The sequence below is a fragment of the Crassostrea angulata genome, unplaced genomic scaffold (genome assembly GCF_025612915.1).
Source record: "Crassostrea angulata isolate pt1a10 unplaced genomic scaffold, ASM2561291v2 HiC_scaffold_153, whole genome shotgun sequence".
Taxonomy (NCBI): Eukaryota; Metazoa; Mollusca; class Bivalvia; order Ostreida; family Ostreidae; genus Magallana; species Magallana angulata.
Window position 1 is genome coordinate 19,687 of NW_026441708.1, and position 18,832 is coordinate 38,518.

General features: G+C 33.9%; 1 protein-coding gene across 1 annotated transcript in view; it reads left to right on the top strand.

The window, feature by feature from the left end:
• Positions 1–3,721: 3,721 nt before the first annotated feature.
• The window catches only part of LOC128169593 (uncharacterized), a 133,937-nt gene continuing 118,826 nt past the window's right edge, over positions 3,722–18,832 (top strand). The window contains exons 1-2 of the mRNA XM_052835707.1: positions 3,722–3,775; positions 16,718–16,814. Of these exons, the coding sequence (XP_052691667.1) occupies positions 3,722–3,775; positions 16,718–16,814 (151 nt within the window). The remainder of the gene's footprint in view (positions 3,776–16,717; positions 16,815–18,832) is intronic.

Here is an 18,832-nt window from a genome sequence, read left to right on the forward strand (position 1 = left end):
TATCATATCTTAGGATTTCACCAGTATAAACTCATCAGAGTAAGCTGAAATTAAAAGATAAATAATGAACATGTCCTGTTTAAACACTTTAAAACAAGTGCTATTGATCAATATCTCATCTTTTATCATATAAATGGTGTAAAAACCCAGTTTGTGCTCATTTTTTTTTTTTTGATATTAAATGGTTCACATGCTTTTTACTACCATGCATGTGTTCCATTATAAGAATACACCTTGGAAATTATCTCATTCACTGCCCATTTCCAAGCACTATCCATGTGCTCCTGTACAGATGGCAAATTAGAGGGAAATTGTCTAAGTCCAATTTGTAACAACATTTTCAGTTTGCTCTTGAACTCCTTCAGAGTCTTCAATTCTAACAAGCACCATTCCTCTGCATTATAAATGTGATCAAGATCACACTTTTCATTCATTAATCATTACACATCATCAATAATTATTCCTCCCAATCAAATACTCCATTACGCTCTACATTAAATAGCTTGAAGGTCTTCTCCATTGAACTCAGCTACCTTGTTTATATCATATCTTAGGATTTCACCATTATAAACTCATCAGAGTAAGCTGAACTTGAAAGATAAATAATAAACATGTCCTGTTTAAACACTTTAAAACAAGTGCTATTGATCAATATCTCATCTTTTATCATATAAATGGTGTAAAAAAAACCAGTTTGTGCTCATTATTTTTATATTAAATGGTTCACATGCTTTTCACTACCATAAATGTGTTCCATTATAAGAATACACCCTGAAAATTGTCTCATTCACTGCCCATTTCCAAGCACTATCCATGTGCTCATGTGCAGATGGCAAATTACAGGAAAATTGTCTAAGTGCAATTTGTAACAACATTTTCAGTTTGCTCTTGAACTCCTTCAGAGTCTTCATTTCTAACAAGCACCATTCCTCCGCATTATAAATGTGATCAAACTTTTCATTTATGAATCATTACACATCATCAATAATTATTCCTTCCAATCAAATACTCCATTGCGCTCTACATCAAAAAGCTTGCAAGTCTCCTCCATTGAGCTCAGCTACCTTGTTTCTATCATATCTTAGGATTTCACCATTATAAATTCATCAGAGTAAGCTGAACTTAAAAGTTAAATAATAAACATGTCCTGTTTAAACACTTTAAAACAAGTGCTATTGATCAATATCTCATCTTTTATCATATAAATGGTGTAAAAAACCCAGTTTGTGCTCATTATTTTTATATTGAATGGTTCACATGCTTTTTACTACCATGCATGTGTTCCATTATAAGAATACACCTTGGAAATTATCTCATTCACTGCCCATTTCCAAGCACTATCCATGTGCTCATGTGCAGATGGCAAATTAGAGGGAAACTGTGTAAGTGCAATTTTTAACAACATTTTCAGTTTGCTCTTGAACTCCTTCAGAGTCTTCATTTCTAACAAGCACCATTCCTCCGCATTATAAATGTGATCAAGATCACACTTTTCATTCATTAATCATTACACATCATCAATAATTATACCTCCAAATCAAATACCCCATTGCGTTCTACATTAAATAGCTTGAAGGTCTTCTCCATAGAGCTCAGCTACCTTGTTTCTATCATATCTTAGGATTTCACCATTATAAACTCATCAGAGTAAGCTGAACTTAAAAGATAAATAATAAACATGTCCTGTTTAAACACTTTAAAACAAGTGCTATTGATCAATATCTCATCTTTTTTCATATAAATGGTGTAGAATATTCAGTTTGTGCTCATTATTTTTATATTGAATGGTTCACATGCCATTCACTACCATAGATTTGTTCCATTATAAGAATACACCCTGGAAATTATCTCATTCACTGCCCATTTCCAATCATTATCTATGTGCTCATGTGCAGATGGCAAATTAGAGGGAAATTGTCTAAGTCCAATTTGTAACAACATTTTCAGTTTGCTCTTGAACTCCTTCAGAGTCTTCAATTCTAACAAGCACCATTCCTCTGCATTATAAATGTGATCAAGATCACACTTTTCATTCCTTAAACATTACACATCATCAATAATTATTCCTCCCAATCAAATACCCCATTGCACTCTACATTAAATAGCTTGAAGGTCTTCTCCATAGAACTCAGCTACCTTGTTTCTATCATATCTTAGGATTTCACCATTATAAATTCATCAGAGTAAGCTAAACTTAAAAGTTAAATAATAAACTTGTCCTGTTTAAACACTTTAAAACAAGTGCTATTGATCAATATCTCATCTTTTATCATATAAATGGTGTAAAAAATCCAGTTTGTGCTCACTATTTTTATATTAAATGGTTCACATGCTTTTCACTACCATGGATGTGTTCCATTATAAGAATACACCCTGAAAATTGTCTCATTCACTGCCCATTTCCAAGCACTATCCATGTGCTCATGTGCAGATGGCAAGTTAGAGAAAATTTGTCCAAGTCCAATTTGTAACAACATTTTCAGTTTGCTCTTGAACTCCTTCAGAGTCTTCAATTCTAACAAGCACCATTCCTCCGCATTATAAATGTGATCAAGATCACACTTTTCATTCATTAAACATTACACATCATCAATAATTATTCCTCCCAATCAAATACCCCATTGCGTTCTACATTAAATAGCTTGCATAGTATTCAATTATGTATTTGAATATTATTATAAATTCATGTTTTAATGATATGAGATTCCTAGGTGAACAATAAAGATGTCTCTAATTTTTACTCTTAATGATAAATTATATAATGACCGTTCTATCATGGTTTGTTCTCATTTTTTTTAACAGGCAGGAGTCCTATAATATACGACTCAACATTCAATTATGATATTTTTTAATATCTTTGGATTAAAATTTTGTTATGCCTCTCCCCCCCCCCTTTTTTTGTTTAAAACTCCAAGCAGTTGCTGAGGCTCTGAGTCAGTGGAAATACCTTGTTGAAAGATTAATGTGATGTGTGGATATGGGGTACCATACGGTTTAATTTTGTTTTGCAGATAAAAAAAAACAGAATCGTGAGAGAGATATTGTTTGAGTACATCATAATGTAAATCATAAGGAAAAATTAGAGGTACTGTAAAATATATATGAACTATCATTGCAAACCTTTCCCCCAATTTACCCCCTCTTCTTTCTGGAACCCTATGGAATTTGTGTTGTTTTCAATCTTCTGCCCTATGTTGCAGTGCTTGTCGCATACGAAAAATTTGCAAAGTTGGATTTCACTTGTGAAAACTGTTTACAATCTAAATTTCTGAATTGTCGTTTCTGATATTGTTTGATTTTATTTTTACATTTGGAAGCTGAATATTTTAACTTGTGGGTTTGTTTTTAAAGTAGAAATTCTATCATTTTTCTGTCTTCTAGTCCTAATTTCAGATATTCATTGGATTTGGATTTAACCCTCTCATCTGAAGTAAGTTTCCTTTTTTACTTAATTTAATGTGTATATGATTCCTTATCATTTTTACCACACAACTCTTTCATATGTATAAAATATACAAACACCATTCAATTGAAGGATTCTTACTTACAGAATTTACATTTAATTTACCACAGACTCTCTCTCTCTCTCTCTCTCTCTCTCTGAAATCCCCCATCTATTCTCTCTCTCTCTCTCTCTCTCTCTCTCTCTCTCTCTCTCTCTCTCTCTCTCTTTGAATATTTTACAATATTTTACAGTTCTTACATGGTTCTCTATTTAAGGATGGCTGGAGAAAACCCGAGACGTTTTAATTTGAGAAGAAAGAAGACATCCGAGGTAATAGTCATAAATTGTGGTGATTTACCCAATACCACCAAACAAGCTTTTGCCAAATATAGTCATTAACGCCTATGCTAAAATCAATGACTGAATATTTTAATAGACTTCAAAAATATACAAATCCAAACAAAAACTAAAATCATGTATTACTTTTTTTTTTACTGAAAGGTTATTCACTGCAATGAAATAACTTCAAAGCCCAAATTCATCTCATCTCTCCCCAATTAGCACAGAGCCCCCCCCCCCCCCCTCTCTTTCTCTCTCTCTCTCTCTCTCCACTCGAGTTTTATTTAATCATGATGTGGTGTTTAGAGGGACACTTACTTCAATTTAACCAAATCAATTAATATTTGGCAGTTTTTAATTTTCTTATGATCTAGAAAATGAAAAAAGATAATGTATTTGCACAAAGTAAAAATTGTGCCAGTAGCAATGTATAGAGATGTTTCTATTACTGATAATTCATATAACCTTTCGTTTACAATTAGGCAGAAACTAGATTTTGGAATTAGAGAGCCTTTCTCACATTATTATCATTTGAAGAGTCCAACCATGTTGTGTACATACGGGAAATCTCAGTTAATACCTCACAAGTCTTTTGTGTACGTCTCCAATTTCATGTCACGCACACGTAGATTATAGTGGTTGGTCTTATCAAACAATTAATTCTTTTTATACAGAATATTGTGTTATAATACATAAATTGGGGAGATGGGGGAGGGGTTTACTCCATAGGAGCCTTCCGCTTCGCTAAAAATAATGGGGGAAATTCCCTCCCCCAAATCTGTTGATTATGCGTATGCGCGTTTTATCATGACACAAATATTTCATCCTGCACATACACCAAATGCTGAAAAACGAAGTTTGTGTCAGCTCAGTGTGGACGTTTCTGATCTACAGACACTGATAATTGGAATCAAAATGCACATTAACTTCTCTAGTTACGCCACGTTCCCTTAATACACTTTTAATCGTGCAAAAGTAGATAACATTAAAGCTGAACACAGCTCGTAAATAGGCAATGTCCGCCATATTTCTCATTCATCACCTCTTATGTATAGAGGTCTTAGTCTGGTACCACACTTGTTGACCTTTCACAGCTACTACGTGGGAGAATCTCCCCTTTACCAACTTGACTTTTCTTACGCAAAAGTTGTTATTATTATAAATCAAAAAAAATATAAAATACCTTATATTTATTTTACAATTTGAATGCAATTTAAATGTGATTACTTCTATATGACTATCAGTTTGCAATTACAACTTGTATTGCTGTGATCAAAAAACCATTATTTTGTTTGCATGTTACAATACAAGGCTCAAATGGTGTCACTTCTTTTATCATAGGTATTATTGTTCAATATTGCAAACATTATGCAAAAAATATCTGTGAACCATCAATGATGACATCAAGGATAAACTCAGAAAATTTATTTTGCTTAGACTATGAATTTGTAGTGAAACTCATTGAAATATAATACCAGTTTAATAATATTTATTACCTAGGATAGATTTTTTAGTACACAAAACTATTTCTCCAATATTATTTTGGACTGGTCTCTGTTTTAACCTCTGTAATATCCCTTATAATAATCATGATACTGGTTTAAAAAATTCTGTCAAATTTAATGCTTTTGCACTTTTTCCACGTGCTACACAGCTCTTATCGGTAGCATGTACAAACGGGTCTTCCCAATCACTTTGATTTTTACTGACAGTGCCGGCCAGCCAGGATTAATCACGCCTCACTGCACGTGGGTTGGCTACTTCACCTGGCAAGTGGCACCACTGGCCGTGTATTTTTTTTTTAGTTGCTTCAGAGTAAAACCTGGGTGTTTATTATGTCTTTGTATAAGGCCTACTGGCACTGTACCAGTTATCGGCTATAATTTAACATTTTCTTTTCGTGTTTTCTTATTTCTTGATATATTGGAATAACACTTAAAGGCTAATACTTTAAATTGTGAACTCCTCATCGGTTAAATTATATCATTATTTAGAACCCAAAACATATTGTTTCTGTGCCTTTTACCACGCCCCGAATTTGCCGAGGTTTTATGATTTACATTTACTGTACCAGTTATCAGCTTCGTGATAATAACAGAGTCAAATCCTTGTACATGTTGATTTTATATTCTGCAAAGTGTTGATTGAATCATGTCCCTTGCGGGGTCAGCCTATTAGGTCTTAGGGGTTATTATAGCGAGCGCAGCGCCGGCGAGCGAAGCGAGCTCTAAGAACCAGTGTGCGCGGGAAAAAGAACGAGCTAAACCTACAGTTCATCAAGCAAAATTTTTTGACTACGTCCCATAATGCTCTCTAATGTTTTCACCCGTGGTGCTATGCCAAAAAACGGCGTTGTGTTTATCAAAATATTTTAATACAATGCTTAGTGGTAGTTTGTTTAAGTGTACAAGACTAGGAAGGGGCCATTGGAATAAAAGTTTGATAACTTCGGGTTCCTTGCGGGGGTAAAAGTTTTCGAGACAAAGCCAAAGTTTTTTGGTTAGGGCAAGTTCACGGGTTGCATTTAACAATGATGACAGATGTGTGGTTCCTTCTGCGCTCGCCCCAACGGCCACATCGTAAAACATATTATGTATTGATTATTATATGTCAAATCAAAGAAGGGATATAATTACGTATCACAAAGAGGTCATATTCTATTTTTAACTTATTACGTCATTTCTCCCACAGCTAAAAGTGCAAAGATGTAAATCAGCGGTAAACAATAGGATCGTCTCATGTTTAAAACATATTGAGGAAAGTTTTCAAGCAAACATACTTTTCTTTATTCGAAACAGACGACTGAATTAAAAAATCTCGGATATTCGCGTGCTATAAACCCGAACCCTCAGTTTATCACGCTCGGCTGTCTCCGTAAAACTCCGACGGAGTTTTACGGAGACAGTCGAGCGTCTGGTTGAACGAGACTAATCCGATAACATCTGGCACAGAACCCGTATGCATTACAAAACACGAGTTGATTTTGGTCAAAACCGGAAGTAACTGTAAAAAGTAAACTAGACTAAAACATGTCATACATTGATCACGGTAGAGAGCTCTTGCATGTATTTTGATATAAATCAAGCTACTTAGCAGACTTTAAAGACCAAAATCTCAGAAAAACCCTCAGTGATTGTTGAACTAGTTTGCCAAGATTCACAACTTGGGGTAGGGGGGTTTGGGCTGGGGAGACAAATTTATACGATTGCGGGAGAATTTAGTCTCCCGCGCGGGAGATAGGTTGGATGCGGGAGATTTTAGACTGTTAGGCCGTTTTGCGGGAGTCTCCCGCGGCAATGCGGGAGGGTGAACAGGCATGTGGTACCCGCCCCCGCCACTGCGTTTTCAACTTTTCACTCCCAAAACGCAGTGGCGGGGGCGGGTACCAGACGGTCTTCACCAATAACGTGCGAGTACCCATTATTGTCGAGTATCCATTATTGCCGATTGTTATTAAAACAGCAAGATTTCCGCTATCTATTCGTAGTTTTCAGCTACAAGCCAAAATAAATAAATAACAGAATTTTTAAGACACTTAGTCTATAAGAGTTGGGAATGAAGAAAATCTTTTTCAAACAGTTTGGAACCCACCTTACACTGGCGTCGGAAGCAAAATGAAAGTGGGGGGTGGGGGGGGGGGCTAGACTAATCCTCAGAAATATTGAGAAAAAAGTAATTCCCAAAATCTTGGAAATCCTAATCCGTGGGGGAGGGGGGGGGGGGGGGGGCTAGTATGCTTCTGAATCCAACTTCTCAATCTTTCAAGGTAAATTTTGGAACAATAATCTTTCCTGCAAGAAAAAGTCAGTGGGGGGGGGGGGGGGCTGAACCCTCTACCATACTATGTTTCTAATGGTAAGGTATAACTTTGTAAAAAAAAGTGGGGGGGGGGGGGGGCTAAGCCCCCCCTAGCCCACCCCCCCCCCGTTCCGACGCCTATGCCTTAACAATGGTAAGCCTATCAAAACGTATCTCAGCTGTAGTGTATCCGTGCGATGACACATGCCACTGAATCTTTGACTTGTAATCCACTTTGATGACAGGGCATTTTTTGTTTAGGTCCAAATTCGAAGAATATTTACCTCCGTGTTATGATATTTGACAAAAAATAAGCAAGATACAATTCCTACTACACAATATTTAAAAGGTAGTACAAAACAGATAAGCAAAATTTTTCCTATCATTCAATTTTTCTGAAATTTTTATATTTTTTTCTTTAGAATAAAATCTTACAATACGACGTAAAATTTGAAAAAAATCCGACCTCACAATTTTTGCCCACATTGCCCCAAACCTACCATTGGAACCTCCGCTCGGTCGTCTGCTTGCTTGTAAGACGCCATTTTGTTTTCAACCTGAGGCGGATCAAAGATTTATCCACACGCACCTGCGCTGTAAATCAGAGGCGTTGCTATTAACTTGCACACATTATTTCTTTAACTGGACTCACTTAAACTTATTTTTAAAAAGCTTTTAATAAATAAACAATGCATTCTTTTTAATTTTTAATCATTTATCCCAAGACATGCGAAGCACATGTTCCCCCGTTTGTGTGCATGTGGCCGCAGGAACATTGAAAAGAATATTGCTTATAATCCATGCGCGGATCTAGAGGGGGGGTCGGGGGGTCCCGGCCCCCCCTGGAAAATGAAAATTTATTAAATTTACATAGTAAAATTATCGCGAAAATATGCCTCGGACCCCCCCTGGCAAACACAATTATCCTTCGGACCCCCCCTGGAAAAATTTTCTGGATCCGCGCATGTAATCTGATTAAATTGCGTTTCTGATATAATTTTTTTTAATGTTATATTCTTACATTTTATCTTATATTGATAGATTCTTTTAAATTTGTGACCTTTTTACCGATTAATTACTGGAAAATAACGAAAAGATATGAGCGGCAATAATGGGTACTCGAACTTCCTGTAAATCAAGGTCATGGACAGGGTTTAATTTTAGCCAGCAGTAAGTCGATATTGATGAAAATAAAATAAAATATATTCCTCAAATTAACTAAATGAACAGTGCAGAGATTTGCCTAGAAATTTCTACATGACATGTTATATGTGGGCGTACAAGATGCCTCGCCGTGTTATTCGTTTTTCTGTCTTTTTTTAACGTTTTTATTTTATATGCCAGGTTTTCCTGGCAAGTATAATTTCAAAATCGTTAAATTTTGGACTAAGACATGTAGTGTCTACCGTTTTCTATGGCAAGATATTTTAACATAACTTTTTTTAATTGCTAAAAACCTATCTTTCTACAATACATCTAAATTTTCCAGGGGATAAACATTAATGACTTCATATTAAATTTCATTTTTTAAAATATTTTCAAATGTATATAAGTTAATATTTTATTTTAGTAATGTTAACGGTAAGGGAATTGTTTAAATAAATAATTAGCTGTAAAAATGCCGAAATCGCAGGGTCCGTAAAAGCTGAAGACACGAATTGTGTAAACACCTCTTGGAAAGAAGATTAGGCGCGTGAAAGCGAACAGTGCAGTGAGTACTGTCAGCAGACCTTAGTGAGTTAAACGCTAAATATGGGATAAATCCGATCGCTACCGTATATATGAGACAGGAAAACTTGATTATTAGGCCTACTATAAAAACATGGATATTTCTGGATGATATCTGAATCATGCCTAAAGGTAATTATACATACGTATTGTTTATCGTTCGACCGAGCCGTTGACATTGATGATTGAAGCAATTCTCATGAAACAATATATCCTGGGCCCACACTGTGGCCACAGGGCTTTTGTGATCGACAGTTGTGTATGTCCGAAGTATTCGACAAATTTGGACACGCAGTGCCTGTGATCTGCAAATATGTTCGTTCCTTGAGCTTTGGTCATTTGTGCATGGACCTCTGTATAGACCAATCCACACTTTACAAAAGTTATGTCCCTTGGCCGCCATATTTGGGGGGAAAACCCACAGTAGCCTTTGTAGTTAAGAGGTCTGTAACTTTGTCATTTGACCATAAAATTCGTTCCTTTTCCGTTGTGTATTTTGATTGCCCCAGAATGGGGCAACATACACATCAAATGAATAGATTAAATTTAAAGAGATTTTATCACATGACATCCAAATATTTGGTACAGTGAGGTTGCCTTTAACGAATCACTAAGTAAATTCGCGTTGATAGTACTGTACGTAACCAAGCCTGAGTTAAATTCATAATACAACATTGTTTTATTGTTCCATGCTTGACTCATAGCATCATATATTTCTTTCCCATCACCCAATGATTAAACAAAAATTATCGCTGTATTTTGATGAACAATGTTTTCTCCCTTAGCGGATCATTTTCTCCATTACCGAATCATGTGATATACAGCTGATTATTTTTTGTTAGGGACAGTGTCCAATTTTTTTTATATTAAGTTTTAATATGCAGTTATAACTCATGTCGCGAGGGGATGCTCCGCTTAGCAGTGCCCATACATGTTGATAGCAATTCAGAGGCCTGTGATTTGTGCAAGTTTAAGTTTTCTTAAAAAAAAATAGGACATCCATTACTTTTCAGTAGAGAAATACTCGAGTTATTATTTTTTTAGGGTATCAATAGTGTCAGCTTGCTCTCAGGAATTACAGAGTTATTTCCCCTTATTTAACATGATTGAGTCATTAGAGTTCATGTCCGTTAAGTGTCGACTGGCTCCTTAAAAACTCCCCTGATAATTAAAACTAGGTGTAGTATATATTTTTTTTTTGCTTATATTTACATTTTCTGCTGTCTTTGTGTGTAAGGCCTAAAAACAAAAATTGTGTGTTTAAGGTAACATTGATGAAAACATTAGGTTAGGTACATGTAGGTAGGGATTTTTTTTTATTTTATCATATTTTTTTTGTATGAATCCTAAGAATGTTTGTTTCTTTCATATTTAAAAACGTATTTTTTATTGGAAATAAGATAATATTCCAATCGGATAAAATCAGACATCTTACAGAAAATTTTTGAAGCATGGGGGTAAGTTTGTCAGAGTAAGTGCGCGGTGCAGCATTAAAGCGCCAAAGCCGGCGAAATCACTGTGTGTAATAATATAACCATTTGATGAAACGTACTACATGATTAATCTCAGCGAGATTCGTCGAGACTGAAAAATTTTTGACGGACGTCTCTTCCGAATCACAGACCAGTGCCACACAAAGTGATTCGGGAAAATTTGCCCCAACTTAGGCCGGTTGTTACGATAGAAATACGCTGAATTAAATCATCTGCTCGCTTCAACTTTTTACTTTGAACATCCCTTTAACTCCCTATCAACATTAAATGTTAGCTTCCTACCGTTAAAAGATTTATATCCCACAAAATATGAACTTGTTTATTTTTCAATTCATTTCCACACTCATTAACATCTCCAATGCTGAAGAGTTCCAGTCAAGGTCACAAATAGCCTGTTTCAGAATATGTCGTGCTCAAAGATTTCAACCTTATCATTTAATGAATATAACATTATAAAATTAAAAGGTTTAGTTATAAATACCGGATATTTCCTTTTTATTTAGGCCTAAAAAAAAAATAGGTTTGTTTCCGCTTTCCCGACCGACCCTAACTTAAACCCGCCGACCCAAAATTTTTTTCCGTAAATTTCCGTTTTTATCCATTTTTTATTAAAATTTCGAATTGAACAGATGGAGAGGGAAAAAAAAAAGATTAAAAAAAAAAAAGAAAGCCGATCGACCGACCCTAATTTTTTTCAGCCTGAAAGCGGAAACAAACCTATTTTTTTTTTTAGGCCTTATTATAAATTCCATATTTTATTTTTTTGGCAAATAACTTGACATCTAAATGCATTTATAAAGTTTCTGTTTGCCCTATTATAGTTTTCTATGTAAAACTACGAATACGACATATTCTGAAACAGGCTATTTATGACCTGGACTGTGATTACCTATGTTTTGTATGATTACAATCGGGTTCGTTATCGGGTTGGTCTGTTGATTCAGGGTACAGAAGACGGTAAGAAATGATATTCTGCATAACAGTGCATTGTTTTCACAAATTTCTACAAACCGGTTGGGGATGTGTATTGCTTATGCAATACTTTCAGAATGCTTGTTGTTGTTCAGATTATTGTTCAGATCAACATTGTCACATATTTATTTCCAATACATGTATCAGATTAAGGTCTGTGTATCTCACTCCTAACATATATATTAATTGATTTCATTGTGCAGATGATCCTTTTTTTTTTATGAATATGATTTTATATATTTTATCATAACATGCAACAGAAAGACTATTATTTTATAATACACAACATTCATCTGAAATCAAATCCATCTGAATTCGAGAAATGAACAAGTTTTCGGGGGAACTATAAATTTTTTTGTGTGGAAGGTTTTATTTTTGTTTTTAGACGAAAATGACAGAAACAGCAGTTTTAGGCCTAACAAAAAAATATGCTTGTTTACGGTTACCCGACCGACCCTATATTTAATCGCTGACCCTAATTGTTTTTATCCATCGTTAGAAATCCGGAAGTCACACGTGGGTTCGTTTAACTTTTATATTCATCTTAATCTGTCAAGCGTTTGAAATCGAAATCGAAAGTGAAAAAAATCATGGCGTCAATATCTACGTCCACATGTTCTCTGCAGTTTGAAGAATGCGCACATATAAAGCAAATGCAGTTGATATTGGCAATGCTGAATAATATGACATTTATCCAGGTGTTCGATCGATAACATGGGGGAAATGAAAAGGTTCCCGTTTTTGAAATACGAGGCAAACAACATGGAGGCAAGATAGTTTTGACCACAGGAGTCGGCGATTTTACCAATTTCTTGAAAATAAATGAGAAACAGGCAAAATCCTACCAGTGAGCTTCGTGAGCGTAGCGAGCGAAGCGACAGAATGGCAATGAGTTTTCTAGATTTTCTTTATTTCGCTATCCAACCAATATTAAGGTAGCTCGCGGGTTTACATGCTTGTGAGAAAACCTACCTCGAAAATTTGTTCAGGTGATCCATAGGTTTCAGAGGTTTTTTTCTAAAATTTATTTGAGATTCGTCTGCGCGGTAATAATGTTACCGTGTTTTAATTACAGTGTCATTAATAAAATCAAGCAACGCCATTTCAATGAAATATATAGTAAAATGCACATCGTAGTCGAAAAACGCATTACAAAACTGTGCTCCAAACTTTTAAACGATTCAGACGAAATTAATTATACTCAGCACAATAACAGAGGAGATAATTTTGAATCAATTCATAAAAAATAATCAGTATGTGTTCTCGGCCAATTTTTGGCAAAACAACTTTGAAGATTTAAAAGATTTCTCAAAACCGTATATTTTCATTACGACGTAAGCCCGACGTCATTATTTCCTTACGTCTGAGAACCCAAAAATTGAAATGCATTAATTGACAAGACTAGCTGATTAACACATTTTATAACATGTAAAAACTAATTATACATTATTGTGAATGTTATCAAATGTACAAATGCTATTAATGTAAGTCTGTAGAGATACAGGAAATTGCTATATTTGTTTTTATGAAACTCTGAGTCAATCAATGCAAAAAAAAAAAAAAATGCGAGGAAACTACTGAAATAAAAGTTTGTAATCGTATAAAATAATTAGCTCAAGCAAAAAGAATTTTTAAAAAATTGATCGGTAGTTAAAATTACGGAAGTTAGAATTGTAAAAAAAAAATAGCAAAGTTAATGCATACGGTTCAATTAATTTACTTGTCTATTTTAAAACATGATTCTAAATGGAAAAGTTCCAACGCACACTCATACTCATAGAACAAAATGTGACAATTTATGTGACATCTTTAAATTTTCAGCACTTGATGATAATAAATGTTTGTATAAACAGTAATAAACTGCATTTAAGTTTTTTAATATATTTCCTTTTATGCTTCAAAATATCTCATTTGTCATTTTGAAAAAAATGTAGCCTATCAGTTTACTATGACGGTCAACTCTTTACGTTGATTCCTACTGTGACGTCAGCAAACCCGCGAGCTACGTTAAACACCAGACATCCGTGGTGTTATCTTATCAATTTCTTGCATTTATTTCCCTAAAATTATCCTCCAAAATCATTTTAAATTTATTTTTGTACATCTCGATCATGGCCATGTTTGATGCTTGTGGTGTGCAATATCATGTTTTTAAAAAAATAATGGGTGTCTGTTTTGTATAAAAACTTAGCATATCGAGCCATTTTCAAGGAACATTCTGCATAAAAATATATAGTCTGTTGCACTATTGATACTATTACTAGGTCAGGCGCAAATCGAAAATTAACCCTCAGGGGAGATCTCTACTAAGCATGTTAATTGTTGCAACAGCAGACAGAAACTATTTTTTTGTATTGTCTTATTTATTTCTAGAACACATTTTATCCACCAATTAATGAAGATAAAGTTTAAAATCAATAAACCTCTATATTTTATATTTGATTACAAGTACCTAGATTCTATGAAATAGACTACAAACACGAGGCACGATTTTTACTGCGAAACTGAAAGGGTCAAATATAACCACGTGGTCTAAAATTTAAATGACAATAAAATTCGCAGGGGTGCATATGGCAAACAAAAGTAAGCATAACACAATGGCAAAACAGTTTTGTATTATCAGTTTACGAGGGTTGTTCGGAAATTATTGAGACATTTTCTCTTATTCTTTTAGGAAAAGAGATATACCCTTGAAATTTCACCAAAATGTAAATCAGAATAGTGTTTATCAATGTAAAAAGTTTCTTTTCCATGGCATGAATAGATCATTATTGGTAAGTGGATCAACGTGCCTGTGTCCAGTGACCCAGCGCAACCGCAAACTTTTCGCAACTTCATTTTAACGCTTCTCATTGCTCCTGTGTTTAAACACCTTACAAACGACCGGAAATAAGAATTATTTTTTATTTCTCATCTTTTGTTTTGATTTCAAAATGTCATCATTTACATTTTCTCTCATTCTTGATTTTTATTTTGAGTTCTGTTTACCCTAAAATCAAACTACTGTGAATGTCTCCTGCTTGTTTTTATTTTAGAACTGTTGACAACAGTTAGTGGTAAACAGTACTTGATATTTAGTCTATTTGTCTTAATTCTAGTTAAACAATCAGTGAAAAAAATATGATGAACTGAAGCTCTGTATCCCTGGTTATCGTATAGTTTTGGTTTAAGGAATTGCGTGGCCGTAAAGGTCTTTTTCTGAGATTTCCACCAGTTTGATGTAAATTCGCTGTGCCGTCTTGAGGTCAAAATTCAATGTAATGTCGTTGTCATATTTCTATAGCTTGGTAAATATATTTGTACCATATCCGTATTTCAGCTCAAAAATCAGTGAAACGTAATCAAAAGTTAGTTGCAAAATATAGCAAAATGAACATATTTAATTTGATTTCTTTTATCATTAACTGTAATTCTACCGATACTTTGAAATGGGATGTTTAAGTTTTTTAATCTCCGAGATTGTGCCTGCGCCAGGTACCCAGACCACTGACTTGTTTATCTACCGTCGTAAACAAAATATTTAATTTACTTTCAATATTACTTTGTTTATTTATTTGTTTTGGATTCTTCAATGTTTATGCCAATTTTCGTCAAAATTTGTCACTTAGAAAGGGATAAGGGATATATTCGAGTTGTCTCAATAATTTCATGTAAGTGACCTTTCTGAAGTTGTGTAAAAAAAAAAATAAAATAAAAAAAAAATCCTACCTACCGACCCTATTTTTTTTCAGCATGTAACAGTAAACAAACATATTTTTTTGTTTGGCCTTATGAATTTTCAGTATACCTTTCTTTTTATTATACTTTATTAATTATTCACATTTTTAACATCTGGTAGGTTTGTAATATATTCTATAGGTTCTTTTCGACATGTACATAATTCAATCTTGAAAGAGTGATAGTTGTTTAGCATAAAATATTAATGCAAATATATAGAAAATGTTAGAATTTTTTAAAGGCAAATTTTTCGAGAATTTTACCTTTGAAACCATATATATATATATCTAAATTTTGACATCACTGACCCCCATGTTTTATTATGTCAAAATGATACTGAAAACATATCTAGGCAAACTGGATTTATCTATTAAATTCTTGATATTTAAAAAGGTTTTTATTTCAAATAAAATTGTAACTGTTACAGAAATTGAAGCAAGAGTCCAAGTAGCTCAGTCGTTAGAGTTGTGAAGGCTACCTGGGTTCAAGCCCCAGGAGCCGAAATTTTTTTAAATAATTTTTTGCGTAGATTTTCTTATTTACTCAAAAATCAGATGGAAGACCCATTTGTTGCTTGCAACGAGATTGTCTCTAGTTATTATTTTTTTTCTTGTAACGTTTTGTCAGAAACGCTTCAGCCGATTTTGATAAAATTTGTAAGAAAATTACATTCATTATTTTGGTCGTGTCTTCCGGTCAGACACCCAAGATTTTATTGATTTTATGGTTTTGCTTGTTCCAATTTTTCTCAAAAAGTATCAAAGATAGAACTTTAACATTTTCAGTGCTCTTGATCTCACTGTCCCAATTTTATAACTAAGCAAATTTACTCTTGATCTCATGATCTCTGATCTCTTTAAGTTCTGGATTTCTCGAAGTAAAACCTGGGTCTTGTTATACTTATAAAAAATATTTCATTGTAATTATCATAATTAAGCTCCTTGTGGACCTCACCTGGATGGTCGATCAAAGTTCGATACATCCTGTCACCTGTATAGAGAGAAATCTTTAAAAATCTTATTCTCAGAAGCCGATTGGCCAAAAACACTATAACTTGTTTGGAAGCATCCTCATGTAGTGTAGATTTAAGTCTGTTGAAATCATGATTCAGGGGGTAGGGTGGGGCCACAATGGGGTGGGTTGAATTTTTACAGAAAATGATTGGCCAGAAAAGCTATTACTCGTGTAGGAGCATCCTCATGTAGGGTGGATTCCTTTTTTATAGGTGCCAGCTGCAGAGGCAAGGAAAGAAGCGGACCACTACATCAAGCTGAAGTTAGATAAAGATGGCTGTGAAGTAAAGCATATAAATGATGTTATTGGTAAGTGTTAGCAATTACATTTTACATAAAGAATCTTATTTTTTAGCTCACCTGAGCTGAAAGCTCAAGTGAGCTTTTCTGATCACATTTTGTCCATCATCCGTCTGTCTATCTGTCTGTCTGTATGTTTGTCCGCCCGTCTGTAAACTTTTCACATTTTGAACTTCTTCTCTAAAACCACAAGGCCAATTTCAACCAAATTTGGCACAAAGCATCCCTATGGAAAGATGAATAAAAATTGCAAAAATGAAAGGCCAGTTTTTATTCAAAGCAGAGAAAAAATTTTAAAATGCAAGAAAAGGGGGTGCATTTTTAAAAATCTTCTCAAGAACTACTGAGTCAAATTCAACATATATTTAGCATAAAATCATTCTTATAGATAGGAAAATTTAAATTGAAAAAATTAAGGGCTAATTTAATCCCAAATTTGAGTTATAACGAAAATAATAAAGAGGCTGTTAAATCATTTCATAACATTGAGTTCAGTATTCCATATGTCGAAAACAAGGTTCTTTGTTTGAAGCAGCCATGTTGGACGTATGATAAACGTGTCAATCTGACAAAAATGAATTTGTTTGTTATGGAACAGTCACGTGCTAAAAGAATCTTTGAAACATGCAAGATACATGCTCAAGTGAGCTTTTCTGATCACATTTTGTGCAGTGTCTGTCTGTCTGTCCGTTAACATTTTACATTTTTGACTTCTTCTCCAAAACCACTGGGCCGATTTCAACCAAATGTGGTACAAAGCATCCTTAGTTAAAGGGAATTAAAATTTGTTAATAATATGTTTTAGGGTGTGACTGTTGGGGCGAGCGCAGCATGTCATCATAATGAATTATGAAAATAATCAATAAAAATAAAAGTAGCAACATAATGTAAATGAATTTGAATGCAAAATAAAATAAAACTTACTTATTTTTTTTCAGTAAATTTTCATTAGATTTTAACATAATGAACCTCAAACTTACATATTTAAAAAAAAAAATTTTTTTTTTTTTAATTTACGTAAAAAAAATTTGCTAATCATAATCATATAAGGAAAATGGAGCCCCCCCCCCCCGGAAGCGTGTAATAAATGGAAGTGAAAATAAAGACATACTACGCACTCCCCATTCCTCACCCCGGATTAGAATTTTTCTGATTTTTAGAATTATATTTTTTTCTTTTTGCTTGTGAAGATTTTTTGAATGAGGCTGCCACGCCCCTTTTAAAGAAATTACCGTAAATATAGTGAATAAAATAAATATGAGCATTCATCCAAATGAGAGCAAGTTACAAAGTTCTGTTCCCTATCTTTGAAGAAATGTCCCCATTCGATAGCTCTGCAAGATTTTGAGAAGATTTGGGTATTTACATATTTCAGCAGATTTACAATAACTACTGTATTTCACGGAATTTAGGTCGATACTTTTTTCCCTTGCCACGTGGACCTCGCCCTATTCATCGTTTCGCCCTATTTAATGTTTTTTTTAAAATTTGATATAAAAATTTGCAAAAGTCAAGGCAAATTTACCTATTAAAAACTATTTAAAAAATCAAAGTTTCGTCAAACACCGTTCAATATCTATCGTATGACTTTTCATTATTACCGGTATTATAATGTAGTATTATATCATGACAAACTTAATGTGAATTAATCTGTTTCCTTCATAAATTTCTTTTTTAATTGCAAAGTATGATAGAAAGGCTTTTGCAATAACTAACACGAATGTTACAGTCTGCTTACGATAAACAGGAAATCGATGTCGGTTGGTAAAAGTAAAATGAGAACCGTACAAAATGTAATTACGGAATAAACTTGGAATTTTTTTTTGGTCATTTATTTTCAGTTTTTTAAATTCGAAATCTAAACCAGGTTTACTTGTATATTTGTTGAAATAACGACCAAAAACAGGGACTACACGTATAATGGATTCATTAAGGTATTACGGTTATAAGAATGATAAAGTTTATTAACTTTTTTGTTAACTGTTTTTATTTATTTACCGGTATAAAAAATTGTAGGATTGAAAATG